The following is an 18,223-nucleotide window of genomic DNA, read 5'->3' as shown; positions in this document are numbered from 1 at the left end:
AATATCACAAATGCACTTCACCATCTCAGCACATAAAAGAATACTCTGCACAGTGTAGCTCTTTACGTTTGCACATAGCCTTTTAGCACAGAATAAAATGTCAAAACAGAGAACAGATTGAAGCTCACTGACAGCAAAAAGACTTTCACTTAATACTAAGTGCTCATACTGTTTTTCCTCCTGTATTGTTAAACAAGTTGCCAAGATGCAGCTATTATTATATGTTGCATATGTATGCATTTGCCATCCTGAGTTAATCATAGCGAGGTATTAGTATACACAGGTAAGTGATGCACAATCAAGTGCCAGCCAAAGTGATGAGAATGTCCAGGGTGAATTATTTGATCCAATAAAATAATTAGTGCGCCAGGAAAACTGCAGAGTGGTGAAAGCATTTTCATCAAGGAATATCTATGAGGTTCCAGTTGATTTACCTCTTCCTATACCAACAGTAAACAATCAGCTCATGCAAGATAAATGTTTTTGCTAGCAAAAATATACCCTTATGCAAATAGCTACATAAAATTCCTCCTCTGTCTCTTCCTTTCTTCTCCCTTGCCAGGCTACCTGCCATCTCACACAGACATCAAGCTCTCTGATGAAGCGCCCCATGTGTTTTAATGTTTGGAGTCTATGACCGACTCGAAAGCAATACATCTTCTTTGGCAGTTACTTCCAGCAAGCTAGGAAACCGCGGTCACAATGACTGGTCTCGAGTGTTTTGCTACCCATGCATGGATGGACCAGTTCACACTGTGCTGCCTAAATCCCTCCAAGGAGACTGTACAGATTTATACTTGCCTCTTGAAAAGGAACACTTTTTGACTGAAATACTTGTATTTTTGCAAGGACATTGATCTTTTTATGTAAATAATGTACATCCATAATGGAAGAAGTAACAGTTATTTGTCTCAGCTGGTTACAGCTGCGTCTGCGCAAAGCATCAAACAGCAGCCCGAGAGACATTTGGAATAATATCTTCAAAATATTCTCTTGTTTCTGTTTTTGGACTTGTCTTTGTGATGTTTACTTTATGCAGCTATGTGGAACTAACTTATCTGAGTAAGACAGTGAGGGAAGCAGATTCATTAAGCTCTTTGCAATCAGTAAATCTTATCACCAGATGCTCATCAAATGAAAGCTTCCAATATCCAGGAGGTGACAGGCTCCCAGTCCCAGATCTGTGTATTCTATCAAGCCTGTCTCAGCAGCTCAAAATATTTTATGTCATAACAAAAAAAAAAAAGGATGATAGCAGATACGTATAAACAGAAGATGAGAATCTGAGCTGTCCCTCTTGCATTGGAGACACAAAAAAAGTAATTTTAATAACTGAAACATGATAAATCTGGCTTTGGCCGATTTAAATCATTCATGTAACTTATTATTGCAGCAGTGATTTTGTATTTGATTGTCATACGGTCATTTTGACTGCATACTTGTGTTCCATATTAATTTGTTGCTAGAAGCATTTCTTGTACATTCTGTTTTCTACAATAACATAAAAAGTCAATTTACTGAATAATTCCTGTTTAAACAAGCAAAAAGCTCCAGTGCAACAAATGCTTATTGTAATGCAGTAAAAAATAATAATGATAATAATAATAATAATATGTTTTTGCTTTAATTATTTAGTTATTTTTTTTCTTTTGCTTCATCAACACAAGGTTAAAAGACTCTTTCATCATAATCATATACTTTGAACTGATCTCACTGTGACGGTTGTGGTGCATCATCAACACTAAAAAAAATTCTTTATTTATTCTGGGCTGTTTAGACATGATACCAGTATCTACATGCAGTGTTCACCCTTCCAGTTTGCGGTGATGCAGAGGAGCCTGCAGTCTGTTTTAGGTTTGCCCCTAAGGAGTAAGTGGACAAAAGGCTGCAGATTTGCTCATCTCCTTCTCTGCAAGGGACACGGAGAGAGAAGACGTATCATCTGTCAACGTGGCTCAGCCTACTCTCACAGCTTCGGTCAGCCGCTGTCTCTTTGGGATAAGCACCGAAGTTCTTCTTCATCAAACTTTTCTTTTTAAGTCTTGTCAGCATCATATGTCAGTAAGACAAATTGACCGGAGGCTTCTTCATACTTCTTCGCTGCAATCCTCTGATTGAGCCAGAAGCATAAATAAACTCAGACGAACTCTCCACAAAATTGTCAGAATTTTTTTTTTTATTTAATTAATTTATTAATTTATTTTTTGTGATTGATATTTATTAATCAACTTGACTTTCTTCAAGTTTAAATAATTAACCTGTGAATATAAGTGTGAACACATTTGCATGATCTTTTTTTTTTTTCTTATTCAGCTACTCGAAGTGTGTCTTAAGTAGGAAAAAAAAATGTTAAAATGTAACTGGAGTATTTTCTGTTTCTAAAGAAGCTAGACAACTCATTTATTACAAGTGAAGTGATTATTCAGTGGGTTGTTATTGTGTTTTTCCATTTGCAGAAGTAACCATGGTTGCAGAATAAAGCAGAAACACCAACAGTAATGCAGTGCGGCTGGCTGTTGAATTAATTCCTAGAAACATAAACTGTTTTTTTTTGCTGCTACAGCCACATAGTTAAGAACTATTACTAGTCAGTTGCCATACATTATAACTTCAGCTCTCTGCGTGTCTGGCTTTGACACTTTCTCTTATTTATTGCCTTTTTCTGCTTCAACTCTTATTAAGTGTTGCTTAGCATCCTCAAAGTTTCACTGCAGCCACTTCCTCAATACAATGAGGCCGAGCGGGAGGACGATAAAAAGCATAAAGGAGCCTGGGGTGATTCTTATGGGCTGGTTCCTTGGCTCTCCCACTGTGAAACAAATTAATTATCCCCTCTCCAGGAAATAAACACACACACGATCAACAAAGAAGATTTTCCCTGCCTGGGTCGCACCTTGAATGAAAAATGTCCCACAACAATAACCCACAGCAATATTGTGTTAGCCACAGTGTGAAATTGATGAGCATGTTTCCTTTCATTGAGTGCTACATTACACTGTCTGGCTGCAGCGAATCATCCATTAATGATTGTCACCGTTCAATTTGATTGTGCGCCACCGAACATCCCAGGGCGGTTAGAGTGAGGACTTGGTGTTAATTCAGACTGAGAGCAGGACTGAGCATGAGACTCTGAGGGCGTTGAAGGCTGCTGAAGTGACTGAGATTGGTGTGGTGATTGGCCCAAGCAGAGGATGGGCCTGTTTGTTGCAGCTTTGAGCAGGGAGAGTTTGTTCTTCTGACTGTTTGACATTTTAATGTGTAATGTATTTTCTTTGTAGCACAGGAAAGATTCAAAACAATGCTTATGCCTGTAGCTCTTCTTTTCTAAATCATCTGTTTCTCATCACACGTCCACAGTCTCAGTAATTGTTCCCATTACACAGAAACTATCTGTAACAGCAACCTGAGCGATGGAGCTAGAATGAAGCTCAGTTTAAATGTCAGATGGGAATCTTCACATGGGTGTTATCACACCTCTACCCATTAAAGCTGACTTCAGAGCCACTGTGGGATCATTAAGTGTTGTAAGCTGAGGCTGATACACTGACTGCTACAAGGCACCTCTGTTTTAGATAAGACAGGCAGCATTGTAAGAAGCTTTTATACTCATTTGTTTTCAGGTTTATGTCATGATAACATCATACCCAAGCAATGTAATTTTCCAGAGTAACACATACTGAGAATGTTTGCAAAATAGAAAAACATAATTCCATACAAAAATACATTTATTTTTGAACAATTTCAAAGTGGTAATTTGTTCACAGTAAGAAATGTGATTCAAAACAGGACGATTCTCATATAGTTGACAAAAAGAAACAACATCATAGATCATATCATGCACAACTTTTGAGCAACAGCACAACTAGACCATTACACAAGGTTTTAATAATTTGTTTAATGTGTTGAGTAAACTTTAAAGTCACCATAATATATTTACAGTACTCACTCACCCCCATATAGTCTTTGACCACAGATAATTAGGGCATGCTAGTGTAAAAAAAGTAAAAAAAGTAAATCAAACAAAGATGACATACAGTTTGTTGTAGGGCCAAAAGTTATAGAAACACATGACTGCTTGTTAGGTGGGACAATTTTACAACGAAGTAGGATGAAGCTACTGAATCCCATCTTATTTTATTTACAAATTATCAACATTCCCCTTTAAGGCCAGACTTTCATCAATTAAGAAACTGTAATAAAAAGCACCGTGTAGTCTTACAGAGCAAAACCACAACATTTTTTCTCTTTTTTAAACATTTACAATGGTCAAATTTTAACATTCTTACACGTGTGTGACAGGAACAACACAAAGAGCTCTAGCATTGGTGCTCTAAAAGCCTTGTTAAACCCTGTGATTGCAAAACTTCACATAAAGAATGAATTACATCTCTGTGTCATGGGGGCAGAGTTGGATGTGTTTAGCTAATGTTTTGCTTATAATATCTGATTAGGATAGAAATAATACAGACACACTTGTTGACAAAATAAAAACAAAATGGCTACACTTGTTAGATTTGATAGCTTGAACCAAGTTGTGATAAATAATAAGAAAACATTGTCAACAAGTCCTGTAAAATAGAAACACATATTTTTTTTTTTATTTCAAGCCCAATGTAATATTATTGTAATATTCCTTGAGAACCATATATCTTTATATAATTTTGTATTACATAATAGAATAAAACCTATACATTCTTTCTCTTGTGCTACCTGGAAGTCAGTGGTACTTATGTACATTCCAATATTTTTTTCCACCTATTTTCTATAGAAGATGTAGGCTATTTATTTTAAGTGCCTGCTATCTTTATATCTGCCTAAAAAAGAACCTTACAGATGTATCAAAGCAAGTAAAAAGTTTTCAAATGTGCACATCATCTAATTATTCATAAAATATTTGCCATGTGCAATCCATGGCAGTGGTAACGGTATTATGAGCTACTTTCAGCACGCTGGAACTGGAGGCCCTGGCTCGGTGGATCAGTCCTACTCAAATACTGTGAACTACTTTATTCAAATACTGTAAACTACTTTCCCTGTACATGTGAGTTGAATAAATAACTCAACGATAGCAGCTATTAGCATGAAATAAATCAATAAACAATGCCAACATAACAAACAATTTCAGCACAAGTGAAACACAACAACCTCTACTTACTTAGTTACAGAGTTCATGTTTTAGACATTAGTACAGTTTGGAAATTCCCGTGTGACAATTCTTTCCATATTTCTTCCAAATCCTCCTGAAAACATGCAAACAAATAAGAAAACAGATTAAATTCAGAGCCAGTCAGCTGCTTTGACATCACGTGTACATAACAAACAGCTTCTATCTCATATTTTGACTTTATCTGCATGACACTTAGATGACATTAGGGGGTGTGTGCTTTAAACATCAACTGAACAAGTCATTACAAATCTTTTTACCTCAAGATCAAAATGTTTTTACAAGCATTTACACATAATTACAAATACAATATATTTGGCTGAAAAGCCGCCCATCACACCAAAGGGACACGGCCTGTCTGAGCTTGACTGTGCTGATGTTGGAGCGTTGAAATGATGAGATCACAGTAACAATTTGTAGAGGGTGATTGTGTAGCCGCTAGATTACAGATGTGGAACGTATGTGACTCAGCTGTGTCAGTGGCTTATACTCAGTCATCTGTGCAGAGAACATGAGGCAAATTTCACCCATGTGAGTAATAACAGCAGAGTAAATTCATCAAGGTAGAGATGTGCCTGTCAGTTCGGATTTGCAAGTAAAATGATGATTAATTAGATTAAATTGCTTTTACAGGCAGCATGTTTTAAGACTAAAGTATGTAGGCTGCAGCACAATTGCAATTTCCAGAGTATGTCAATGATTAAATGGAGGTAAAAATGGCATTTTGAGAGGTTAAATTTTACACTTGACACTACTAAAACTCCTGCAGAATTATCACACAATGCAAAGTAGAGTATGATTCAAAAAGATGTATGTCTATGAGGCGAAATCCTTCACCTTTACTTTCACTCACAAACTTGAGAATGAAAGCATTTTTGTAACTACAGTGTGGATCTTAGATAACACACAAGCTCACATTCAATGAGAAATTGTTTATATTGCCCATTTCTTTCCTGTTCCAAGGTTTTCTTATTCATTTTCTTTTCATTTCAGCCATTTCAGCTGAATCAATAGAATTATAAGTGTATAAGATTGTTGTTCATTTCACAAGGTAGTTGTCGATAAACCTTCAATTTTTTTTGTAGTATGTGCAATCATCTGTTTGGAGTCACAGCAAGTTTCTGCCCACACGATGACTATGAGCCCAGTGTTCATCCAAATCCAGCACTGATCTTGGTCTCTACCAGCTCCTGAGTTAGAGAATATTCAGCTTTTTATCCACTACAGTCCCTGCCATATTGACCAGCTAGCTACTAACTTTGTCAGTCTGCTGTTTGGTGCTGAACAGACAGAAAAAAGAGGATTTATAGACTTTTCTTGAGGACATCAACCCTCTATGGCCAGGAGCAACGCTGCATATGCATTGAAAATAAACCCAAACATATGAGTTGACGAGTGGACAGCTTGATCATGAGCTGAAGTCAGATGTTTCATAAATACTTATAAGAACATAAATGATAGACATTTAAATACATTGACACTCATTTATTTTTGCTGTGTAACTTTCATGTAAAAATATACAATAGAGCAAATACGGGACAAATCACAAATGAGAGCTTCAACATTACCGAATTCTTCTTCACACAACCCTTCATTCCTACGCTGTCTTCATTCAAAATCATTTTCAGGTAGTCTAAAAAGATGAGGCCACCCTTATTTTGTTTACACTGCACCATCCCTCTTTCAAACTTGTTTAGCTTTCCCTCACAATGAGCGGATATGCTGGGTAAACGTAACAGGGAGTTTTCTACACTTGACTGATAGGTAGACCTGTGCTGAAAACTTTTTGCCCTTTACTGATCTATCACACAGACTCTGGAATCTCCTTCATGGCTAAATTAATCCTTATATCAACAGTTAGGTTTCTGAGCTGTCATTTTACTCATTTGGGATGAACATAAATCAAATGAAAATCCTTGACTAAACTTGCCTGGCACTTTTAATCATAATCTATCTAATTTGGCTTTATATGTTCACATCTTCACTTTAATCTCCATGAATTTTAACTGCAATATTACTTCATAGCTCCAGCTGCACTGTGACAACTATCAAGTAGCAGAATATCATCCTGTTGAAGGTGGTTGATAATTTTCCTCTGGTAGGGTGAAATTTCTCTCAGTTACTCATGCCAGAGCTTACAGTTAAATTCTGGCCTATTTACAACATATTCAAGTATTATCCCAAACAGATGATTAATGATAAGTGCAGCAGCATGAACAGTGACCTGCACTACCAGATGAAAATTGTCTTCTAAATTGAATAATAAAACAGAAACAAACAGATTGAGCCATGTGGTAACATTTATATCTTACCCAAAGTTAGAATTCAAGAAGCAAAAACCAAGCTGATGAGTATAAATGTAACCTTTGACCAGCAGGTTGTACATTAATTCAATCTAGCCATCACAAGATTAAAAGGTCTCATGCTTCTCTGCTCTCTAGTAAATAAAGCCATTCGCAAGCACCAAAAGAAAAGGAGTTCATTTGTTTCAGATCAGCAATGACTCGGAAAGGTGGAAACAGCCGAGAAATGAAGAACAGCCAAACTGCTGAGTGACCAGAAAAAAGAGGCCTGCAGCCCACATGTCTGTGTTAGGAGCGCTCCAATGTTTCTTTTGTCAAACAGTCCACACTGTGTGCAGGGACTGAACACTTCTCATCTAATAAACATCACAGTGGATGTCACGCTCAGCTATCAAAAAGTTAACTTGTCATGGTGATATCTGGGTTGTATGCAGATGCTGCAGCTGTGCTCGTCAGTTTGCAAAAGTATGACTCACTGCAGAGATAAAGATGTCCCAGCTCCTCAGACGTGTACTGCAAGTCAACATATTGCACAGTGGCCTGTTAAAAGAGGACTGAACCAGTGTTGGTGCCTCAGTCTGCACCAAATACAGTTCAAACACATTCAGATTTGCTAAATGATGTATTTTTGTGGCAATAAAATGATAATTAGTATCAGTCTCTAACAGTGACAGTCATCCTTGAAATCCTGTTTTAATGGATTAACAGATCAGAGTAGTTTACAGATATTAATAGTCTGCATTCAATTTTGCTTAGACGAATAACACGGACTCACTGCTCTCACACACTAGTTTTTGCCTGAATCTTCTACATCCTAAAATGTATTTGATAAAATTGGTGGTTTCAATGCAGCTTGTGTAAAAATATAATAACGTGACAATGACAGATTTTATTGTGGTTGCATATTCAGTACTTTAGGTTTCATCTTCAAAATGCCTTTTAAATTGCGGCAAGGCTACTTTAACATGAGGCATATATATCTTCATATTTTTCCACCATTGGTCAAAGACAGTATGACATTTAACAGCTATGAAAGATGGTGAGTTGTACATTTTTACCTCTGCTCCTGCCCTCCAGCTCCTTTTCCATGAGTTCTTTCTGAGAAGGGAACTCACTGAGCTTGACCTTGGACATGGTGTTGTTCTGACCCACTGTACTTATCACCTCTGGCTCCTTTTCATGGCTGTCCTCAGTCTGCACATGGATCCAAGGAATTTTCCTAAATGGGACAGCAAAACGACACAAAAATCATCAGTTTTTTTTTTAGTAAATTAAACATTATTTCTCATCTTATATAAGTAGACATACCTTTTGAACTTGTAGATGAAGAATGCAGCTAAACCAACAAACACAACACTGAGAAGCATCAGCATGGCCGACCCACTATGAATGGAGTTTGAATCTACAAGAGGGGCTGAAACACAATTACATTTTTATTTAAAGCATACAGTGTGTATCAATTCTTTTCTGTTTTTTCCCTATAAGCCATGTGTTATTCCGAAGAGAATACTTTCATTGCTCCCTGTCATACCAACTGCAGCTGTAGTTTGCAGTGTAGCACTCTGCATGTTATACCCTCAGGATGTTAAAAGGAACCTTTAGGAAGTCCATGGCTTCTCCCTGGGGTCCGTCACGAGGTGGCAGCTTATGCATAGTCCTAGCTTTTTAAATGCTGAGATGCAATATTCAAAGTATTTCCCCTGGTTGCCCATCTTTCCTTCAGAGAGAAGCCTATGAAGTGTTTGACCTTTCTAGATCATTTTAAAGGCAACCCAGACCTTTGTGCACAGACACAAATGAAGACAGATCCATTGGTGGATGAAAAGGGTAAAGCCACGCAGGCTTGATCGACACGTTATTGCAATATGCTAATAACCTGGTGACCCTGCCGATTTCCTCACTGCATACCAAATGTGTTCTTTGTCAATCACCTCATTGATCAGGTGATTTCCAACAGAGCCACTGTCCCACAGCCTCAGGTACAAAACTGACACACCATGAAGGATGTTAAAACCCTGTGACATACTGTACTTGCTTTGTGCTTCCGCATTAGGTGACGCATCAAACCATTTCAAGTGGAACTCATCCTTTGCACACTGGCAAGTAGAAATTATGTTCTGTTTATGTGTGGTTAAAGTGAACCTCAGAGCTATTTTGAATGTTTTGTATCATGCACATGTAAAAGGGTTATAAAATACATAACAGCAGAGGTGGGCAGAAACAATGAGCTGTAGGGTTACAGTAAAACTTACCCAAGGTCTGTTGAGTCATGTACACAATAATGTGGATATCAGGCTTCAACTCAAAGCGGATCAGGCCTTGGTTCAGAGCAGTGACAAAAATATCTGATATCTGTTTTAGAAAGTTAACACATGCATACACACACACACACACACACACACACACACACACACACACACACACACACACACACACACACACACACACACACACACACACACACACACACACACACAAACAAAACAAACAAAAAATGACAAAAACAGAAAAAAAAAATTAAGATTTATGTTACGGTTAACAAATAGCTGAGATAAGGATTTATGTAGCTATAGAAGACATTCTGTAGTCTGTACTATGGCTGCATATTAGGAAAACATCAATATAGAGCATTTAAATTATATCATTGATGAATTTTGTGAAGACAATAAAACTTGCAATGTTATAAGCAAATACTTCAATATGTGGTACTAATCAAAGGCGTTATATTAATGAGGGCTGCGTTCCGCATCTGCACCTGTGCATGCTGGTTGTGCAATGTGCATAAAAGGAATACTTTTTTTGTTTACTTTATATTATAATGTCTTTTTCACGCTGATATTTCATGTTGGTATTATGACATTAGTAACTCTGCCATATTATGAAATCTGAATCTATATAGCAGCATATATGAGAAAAAGGAGTACAGTTTTAGTACATAGTAATCACACTTGAGAAATTAGTTAGCCTTCAGCAACATATAAACATATGACTTACTCATTTAAAGCTTTGCAGAAGAACTAATAAGGTTTTAATAATACCCTAATTGCCTTTTTTATAGGTTCCTTCATGACAAAAATGGTATGAAAGCAGTATATTTAAATCAGTATACAGAATTTATTGATACCTAGTGGTGGACATATAGATTGCATCCAGCTGATTATCCTTTGTCTCACTCTTCCTATCTAAGAATGATGGAGAAAAGGCATTTCTGGCAAAAGAATCCCATTAAATGTTACACTTCAGAATTATCACATAAAAATGGGACTTCTCCCAAGGAGAATATGAGAAGTGTGTTCATAGCCCATCACATAAAAATACTTAAGCATTTATTTATTTATTTAATTTATTTTTGTTTAACAAATTTTTATTTATTTATTTATTTTTTGGGTGAAATCTAAATATATGTAAGTTTGAGACATGTTTACAGTATTTGCCACCTTCCCCATAAAAAAGTGCATTTATTATTTGTACAACACTGCAATGGAAAAAGGAAAGTGGACAGGGTTAGGGTTAATTGTTTTCCTACATTCATGAAGGTTCATTTACAATACTCGGAGGATAGAATGCTTTTATAAAACAATTTCCCTGTCTTCCTGTTTTCTGTAAAGGTACAATTTTGCAGACTAGAAAGTTCCTATTATTTGTACATACTCCCATAACCATGTACCATTTTAATAAGTAATATTCTTGTATATTTAAGAAACAAAAGTCAAGATGGTGAGCATTACTACAAGACATGGATATTACCGTTCCCAGTGCCTCCTCGTTTCTTCTCTTGTGCTCACTTGGTGTATGCTTATCAGGCAGAATAAAGAGCTCTGCTGTCGTTGGAAGTCCCGGGTACAGAGACACCATCAGCTGCTCTTCAGCAACCCCAGACACCTGTAGTGATCGGATAACACAACCAGCAGGTGTAACTCCACTGAGGGTTAAAGTGTGAGCTGTTAATCTAAATTTGAAGCACAGATCACATAATCCAATGCAGCCCAATGGCTAACATTTTGACATCAGCTAAAATTGAAATTTACACTAGTTAAGTGTCATTATATATCAGCCCAAAAAGGACAGTGGAGCGTCGTGACTGCTGTGTTATTATTGCTCACAGGTATGAAATAGTAATGACCCTGAAACCCACTGGAGTTCAATGTTGGCTTCAGGAAATATCTTTTGGGACTTGATGTACCTGTGACAGAGCTGTTCGCACCACACGGCCTATGTCCTCCCTCCACTCGGGGATGTCAGGATTGTGCTCATCAAGAGCTGGTGAAAACGACAACAGCAGTGACCTGAAGAACTCTGGAAAACAGGGTGAAGTCACGTCTGTTAGAATATAAATGCTACTTCTGGTTTAGCTTTTGATTAATCTGATGTGCAGTTTTGTCTTTTTTCATTTGGTAACATATGCCTTGAAGTTAATTGCTCCTCCAAATTTCATGTTCACATACCGTGACATTTTATTCATTAGATAGGTCTTCGTTGACATCAACAAGGCGCAGCTTGCCATGCTGACCGAGAGGCATCACACTTTCCAGGAGATAGCATATTGCATATTCATGTAGCTCCAAATAAAGTGCTTTAAAATCTGTTTCCCCCACTCACCTTTAACAATTATAACTTTTGCGTCCTGCATTACAGTGCCTCCACAAGCAACCTGGACTGTGACCTTGTTATTTCCCTCATTGTGAAACGTGTGAGAGATGCTTCCGTCTAATGTTATAATGGGCTGGATTTCAAAAGAAGAAAACACAGAAAACTGCACAGTAAAACCAGACAAATATTGGATCCTACATGCATTCATCCCTTGACACACTGTTTAATGAGTGGGTGCTGGAGTGAACACAATGAACGTGATAAATAAATATGACTGAGCTAGATTCTTTACAGGGCAGTCACTTGATTTGGAGAAAAGCTTTGCAGATTTAGACTCTTTAATTGTAAACAACTGCACAAGGACATTGGGGAAGCGAAATGGAAGAGACGGGGGTAAACAGGAAAAGAGTGTAGAAAAAAAAAGTGATATGGGGAGGAGAAGCTTCTCACCTCAGAGCTGTTGTTAAACCACCAAAAGAAGGTCAGTGTTCTAGTATGGCTCGGCCAAACCACTGCAGTCAGATTAGCTGCCTTCCCCCTGATGGCTACTATAGGAGCGGAGAGATACACATGCTCCACTGGACCTATAGCAGTAAGACATAGAGCAGCACATACCCATACTTGCATCAAATAAATACACACAGCAAACACTGAATACTATTGTGATTGCAGCTGACGCACATTTAGCTCCAGGTGTGCGTTTGCATGTTTTTCAAGGCTGAAATACATAAATGTAATACAAGCATGACTGACGTGAAATTCAGAAGCATGGAGACGTGACTATCCATGAAAGGTTCATGCTATGTGCACTGCTGCAGAAATGAGTAATGATGTTACTTATTCACATACTGGTGATGTGTAAAAACAGCGTGCTGCTGTCAGATCCCTGGCTGTTTTCTGCAAAAGCTGTCACTCGGTAAATCCCAGTCGTTCTGTAGATGTGCTTGATGCCATCATCCGTCCTGCTCAGGTTAGAATATGCGATCTTGATGCCATCCCCAAAGTCTAGCTGGATGCTGGTGCTCAGCGAGTCTCCCTGTGGATAGATGGTATGACACAGCATCTGTCATCATGGCTTAGGTTGGGACACTTCACTTAGGCCGCATCGAACAAGAGATAGATCAGCCTAATGCTTAAGTGCCAGGGCTGAGATGTCTTTTAAGCTGTGTCAGTAGCATACTGTAGGTGAATATGAATGGAAGGAGACAGGAATTCAACTGAGAAAAACACAAGGAAAAGTGAAAAAAAGCCAAAGAGGTAAACAAGGTCATCAACTGTCCAAAAGTAATACGGATGAGTTTATAAACTCCTGTGATTATCTATCTGTGAATATCCTTAAATGTTTCCACCCAAATTTAAAAAAAACTCAGAATATTAACTTCGGATTTATTTACCAAGGCTTTAAGATATCTGCAGTGGAAAATTTTTACTGCACCATTAATTGTATAGGCCCTGTGAGTTCAATTGTGGCGCTTACGACAATGAAGAAGCATATAAGAAAATAGCAGCACCCTGTCAGCAGTTTTCTCCTCAGAGGAAAGCGATTCCAATTAAATCTGTAACTGAGAAATCTGAGGATTAAATGGGGTAATGATGTTGCTTCTTTTCTCCCATGACTTTTTTTCCTATTGTCTTCATGAGCTATTCATGTTAATTTCAAGTCGTATTCATTTTTGTAATATTCACCCACAGTATCTCCCTATAACTAATTACAATGCTTGTCTTTTTCTTGTTTTCTAAAAAAAGCTTTTTTGATACATTTTACTGATTTTTTTTAGTAAAAGTTCAGCAGTATTACTGTATCTATCTATATCTATCTGTATCTATGTAGAATCGAGCCAAACGTCTAATAAGCAGGTCATCCTTATTCATTTTTCTTACATTTCCAATTCAGTTTCAACCCTAAATGCAGGTTGACAGTTGGTCAACAGAGAAAAAAACAAGTTTGCAATAATGGCTCAAAAACTGTAAAATGGCATTTCAAGGCTCCAAAAATTGTCACACACCTATGTTTGTCTTTAAAAACATCCCATGCCTTTGATTTGCATGACACTGCCACAAAATTAAGTTTAGCCACTTTTAAAATCTACAAAACACTTGAAAGGCGGTAGGAGGGGGTGGTTAGTGTTATGTGTAGAAATATGTTTGTAGGTTTAAAAAAATGCTAAATATAAAGTTAAGGGTTGTCATAAAAATGCTGTACATTGCTGAGTCTTAGGAATAAAATTAAACAAATTAGGTTATTACCATAAGCCACATAAATGCTGTCCACATACAAAATGATAGATAACAGAAATGTTGCTTCTCCCGTTATTTGCAGTGTGGTCAAACATAATTATTATCTGCTTTAAAATGCATCAGGTTTGAAAAAAGTGCCTTTTTTCATTTTTTGTACAACTGATATTTTTACATCCCCAGTTATCTTCAACATTTGTACAACTTGCTCTTCAACTTAAGTAAAAATGGTAAATCCTCCATACCTCCAATATCATTGGTTTTACTATCATATTGATTTGTATACCAAAACAGAAGAAAATCCAAAACTAGAATTACAAATTCTGTTTATGCTGCTAAGTCACAAATACTAACATGCTACTGTTGTAGCATGCTAACATTGCTTATGTCAGCATGAATACAACCACACACGACCACTGCTCTAGTTGTATACTGATTTTATAAGCTGTTATTAAAACAGTTATTAAATCCAACAACTGTCTCTTTAAAACTACAGTAATTTATGACTCACATCAGCAAGGTAGATCATGAAAGTAACATTGCTTCCAACAGCTGCACTGAACTCTCCGTGACTGGTGGAAAGTCGGAGGCCTCTGGGTGCCCTGGGCCGACATGCCTCCCTCTTAGGTGAGTATGTGTTCCTTTGTCTCTCCTTACAGTTATTGGACAAAACCCTCCGATACCTTTAAATATGAAGTACAAACATCATTTTGACCAGCATATTCACTTAACACATCAGCGGTTAAAACACTTCTTGTACGTTTTAATTTAAATATTAAAAACAGTAAAACGTATAAAAACTGATTTTTTATATTCTTTAAATAATGATTCACATCATAGTGGTTTAATCACACCCTGTTCCCTCTGTCTTACATTTCATGACAAGGGTGTCAAAATTCTTTAAAAATATTAAGTCAAGGGCGGATTGGTTCAGTGTTTATTGAAAATGAAGTAAAAAGGACCTTAGTATACAATTTGTACGTATAACTAACAATCTATCAGTCATTGCATGTAAAAACACATTACTCAGTAATTAAATGAAAAATTGGTTGAATTTGTTTCATTATGGCTTTATCTGCATCTTTCTATTGTCATTTCTAATGAAAGTATTTCCCACTAAAAGCTGGAACTAACAGTTTATGAGGCTATTTATCTATAAACAACATTAAACACTTAATTCAATAATGATGAGAATATCAAATGAGCCTGATCATCATATCGCATCCCACTTTAACACTCAGATAAATGTTTTTGTACAGTCAGATTCAGTGGTTCATATCTCCGGTTTTACTCAGTACAAACAAAAACTGTGAGAGAGTTCGAAATTCTCCACTTTGTAATGAAGTTAACAGCAACGCTCTGTGACCTAGTTTTTTGTTGTGATGCGTTGAAAAAGTAGTCTATTCTGATAGACTTCTGTGGGTTAACTCCTGGAGATAAAACTGTAACTGGTGGTAATTAGATTTATATGGACGTCGAGAGCAGCCGTTATTGACTAATATTATTTTTTTAATCGTTATCTCAAGATAACGAGTTAATTTTCTCGTATGTAATCTTGACATAACAAAGACTGTTTTCTCGAGATAATGAGATGATTAAAGTGGGCTCAAAAGTAAGTGTGTGACACCTGATTTCACTGATCAAAACAGACCCCTTGACAGCTTGGGGGAGCGGCTACAGTCATGGTGTATATGTGTAATTCTGTGAATGAGTGATTGGTAAAACTTAATAGTTAGACACATTGCAATTTCAGCCTTTGTCAGGCTTGATAGAAGTAAAATCAGATATATTGATCAGTAGTGGATGGTCCTTGGTCTGGCGTCAGCTTGTGGTTATTTCTGGCTTGACTGTACTAAGGCCCCCAGTACAGAACAGCCTCTTGATCCCACCAGTTGAAGTGTTGGGAGAGAAGAAGATAATGGCTAAGCGCTCATCGCCACTGCCCTACACCGTCCGGGCACTGACAACCCTGCAGAGCTCCTTCAGAGCCAGACTGCTGCACCAAAGCCTGAAGGAGCACTTGGGGGAGATCCGTAATTCCTGCAGCAGTTAGATTGGAAACCAGCACTGCTTCAGTTAGACCACAAACACACTCAATAAATATAATATAATTTTTTAATATACATACTTAATATTTTTTATTTTTTATCAGTTTTATATTAACAACAGTTAGATTCCTGAAGGGAACCTGTGTGAAGTTTGTATGTTCTCCAACTATTTGTGGGTGCATGTTGCATGTTTGGCTGATTTGAGTCTAAATTCTCACTAGGAATGAGTGCGAGTCTTATTTAATGCTTGTCTCTCTGTGTTGGTTCTGTGATGGACTAAGAACAGCTCCAGCCCCCTCGTAATGATGTATGTGATTAATCCATTTGTTTCCTCAAGGAAAGACGGTGTTAAAAAAAACATGTGAGCCCGGCCACTCTCGTCTTTCGTAGCTTTAAACATTTGATGCTTATAAAGTTACCTGCTCATGTTCTGGTACTCATACATGTTTCATTTTCAAAGCTTCGGCACAATAATTCGTGTACCATTCAGTGAGAAGTTTGTCAGCTCAACTGCATCATTTTCCTCCTGTATCTTTAGGGTGCTCAGCTTAAGAGCTCCAGAGACATGCACTGCTGGCCTTTGACTGATGCAGTGCATTGTGGAACTTGTAGTATTAATTGTGGGAATAGTTCTAATGGTGTGTGCAATATACAGGTGGACCAGCTCGCTGGAGGTGACACTCCTCCTCTTGGAGGTTGCAACGTGACGCAGAATGACCCACATCCCACTCAGATACAACAATTCTTTCTTTATTTGCTGTTTGGTAGCTGTGGTTCTATGCTAGTGTAAGGCATGTTCCAACTCCCCTGGAAAATTTCCCAGTTTGAAAACGTCTGTACTGGACTTTATTCTGCATTGTATGATTTCTCAGTATGAGATTAACTATGTGCTGCATGTGAGCATGTGAGCAAGGTGAAATGTGTGTGTCAGAGCCCTGTATCAGTCATACACACTAGATTTTATCATTTGTAATAATATGTGTAATATATAATTTTGTCATGCGGCATATCTGAAATTGGCTCTGCTTTATTGCTTTTCAAAGAAGTGAGACACAATGTGGTTTATATTTTCCAGCTTCCTGAGTCTGTTTTTCAGCTTCAAAAGGCAGTAAACTATAATTTTATGTTTTTATTCCAGACAACACATCAAACAAGGCGAAATGAAATATTCTTGTGTGATGGACTGAACATTGGGGCCCACTTACCCTGTGCTGTTAAGGAAGCTTTGGCTGGTGCTGCAGCTTTTAGTCGCGCCATTTGGATTAAACCAAAAAGCAGGAGAGCACTTCCCATCCGTCTGGCGTTCCCAACCATAATCACTGCCAAAGGAAATCAAATAAAAATTAAAAAAATAAAAACACAACACTTCATGAAATGATAAACACTGCTACTCAAAATAATCTACAAGCTTTGTAGTAGGGCAACTTCTCTGCAGTTAGAGCTTCATGAAATATTTTAAGGCCATAACTAGAGACTTGATTGTCAGACAAGCAAGATCAAACAGAATTTAAGATGGATGGATAAAAGACATTTAAAATTCATTTAACGATTCATTATTAATTGAATTCTAATAAGTCACTTGATATTATGCAAATCACAGAGGCATGATGAAAAGTTCTTAACTCCCATCTACATTTTTCAAACTATAATTAGTCTCATTGCAGTAAACATAGAACGTACGATGGGTATTAAGACATATGAAGTTTTGTAAACTGATACTTTTGTTTTTGTTTTTTTTTCTTCTTTCTTTTTTTTATTACAAATGCCTACAAGCAGCCTTAATTATATACAAGTGAATTAGATGCTCAAAGTGGAGTGGCTGCTTGGTAAACATCTTATGAATGAAAAGAAGAGTCCCCTGGGGGTTAGAGTATGAGTTACAT

At 37.3% G+C, this 18,223-nt stretch overlaps 2 protein-coding genes across 3 annotated transcripts in view; one reads left to right on the top strand and one right to left on the bottom strand.

Moving 5' to 3' along the window:
• LOC121655486 (VPS10 domain-containing receptor SorCS1-like) overlaps positions 1-2,499 on the top strand; it is a 64,641-nt gene extending 62,142 nt beyond the window's left edge. For both annotated transcript variants that reach the window (XM_042010173.1, XM_042010172.1), the window contains exon 27: positions 563-2,499. In XM_042010173.1, the coding sequence (XP_041866107.1) occupies positions 563-621 (59 nt within the window). In that variant the 3' untranslated portion in view covers positions 622-2,499. The remainder of the gene's footprint in view (positions 1-562) is intronic.
• A 1,208-nt stretch (positions 2,500-3,707) lies between these two features.
• sorcs3b (sortilin related VPS10 domain containing receptor 3b) overlaps positions 3,708-18,223 on the bottom strand; it is a 54,767-nt gene continuing 40,251 nt past the window's right edge. Inside the window, exons 17-27 of the mRNA XM_042010171.1 lie at positions 17,546-17,659; positions 14,804-14,975; positions 12,907-13,093; positions 12,508-12,641; positions 12,067-12,190; positions 11,651-11,763; positions 11,215-11,349; positions 9,720-9,819; positions 8,776-8,881; positions 8,526-8,686; positions 3,708-5,240 (exon numbers count right to left, since the gene is read on the bottom strand). Of these exons, the coding sequence (XP_041866105.1) occupies positions 5,176-5,240; positions 8,526-8,686; positions 8,776-8,881; positions 9,720-9,819; positions 11,215-11,349; positions 11,651-11,763; positions 12,067-12,190; positions 12,508-12,641; positions 12,907-13,093; positions 14,804-14,975; positions 17,546-17,659 (1,411 nt within the window). The 3' untranslated portion in view covers positions 3,708-5,175. The remainder of the gene's footprint in view (positions 5,241-8,525; positions 8,687-8,775; positions 8,882-9,719; positions 9,820-11,214; positions 11,350-11,650; positions 11,764-12,066; positions 12,191-12,507; positions 12,642-12,906; positions 13,094-14,803; positions 14,976-17,545; positions 17,660-18,223) is intronic.

Source organism: Melanotaenia boesemani, chromosome 16, assembly GCF_017639745.1.
Source record: "Melanotaenia boesemani isolate fMelBoe1 chromosome 16, fMelBoe1.pri, whole genome shotgun sequence".
Taxonomy (NCBI): Eukaryota; Metazoa; Chordata; class Actinopteri; order Atheriniformes; family Melanotaeniidae; genus Melanotaenia; species Melanotaenia boesemani.
Note: the sequence above shows the minus strand (reverse complement) of the source record. Positions and strands in the feature narration are given on the sequence as shown.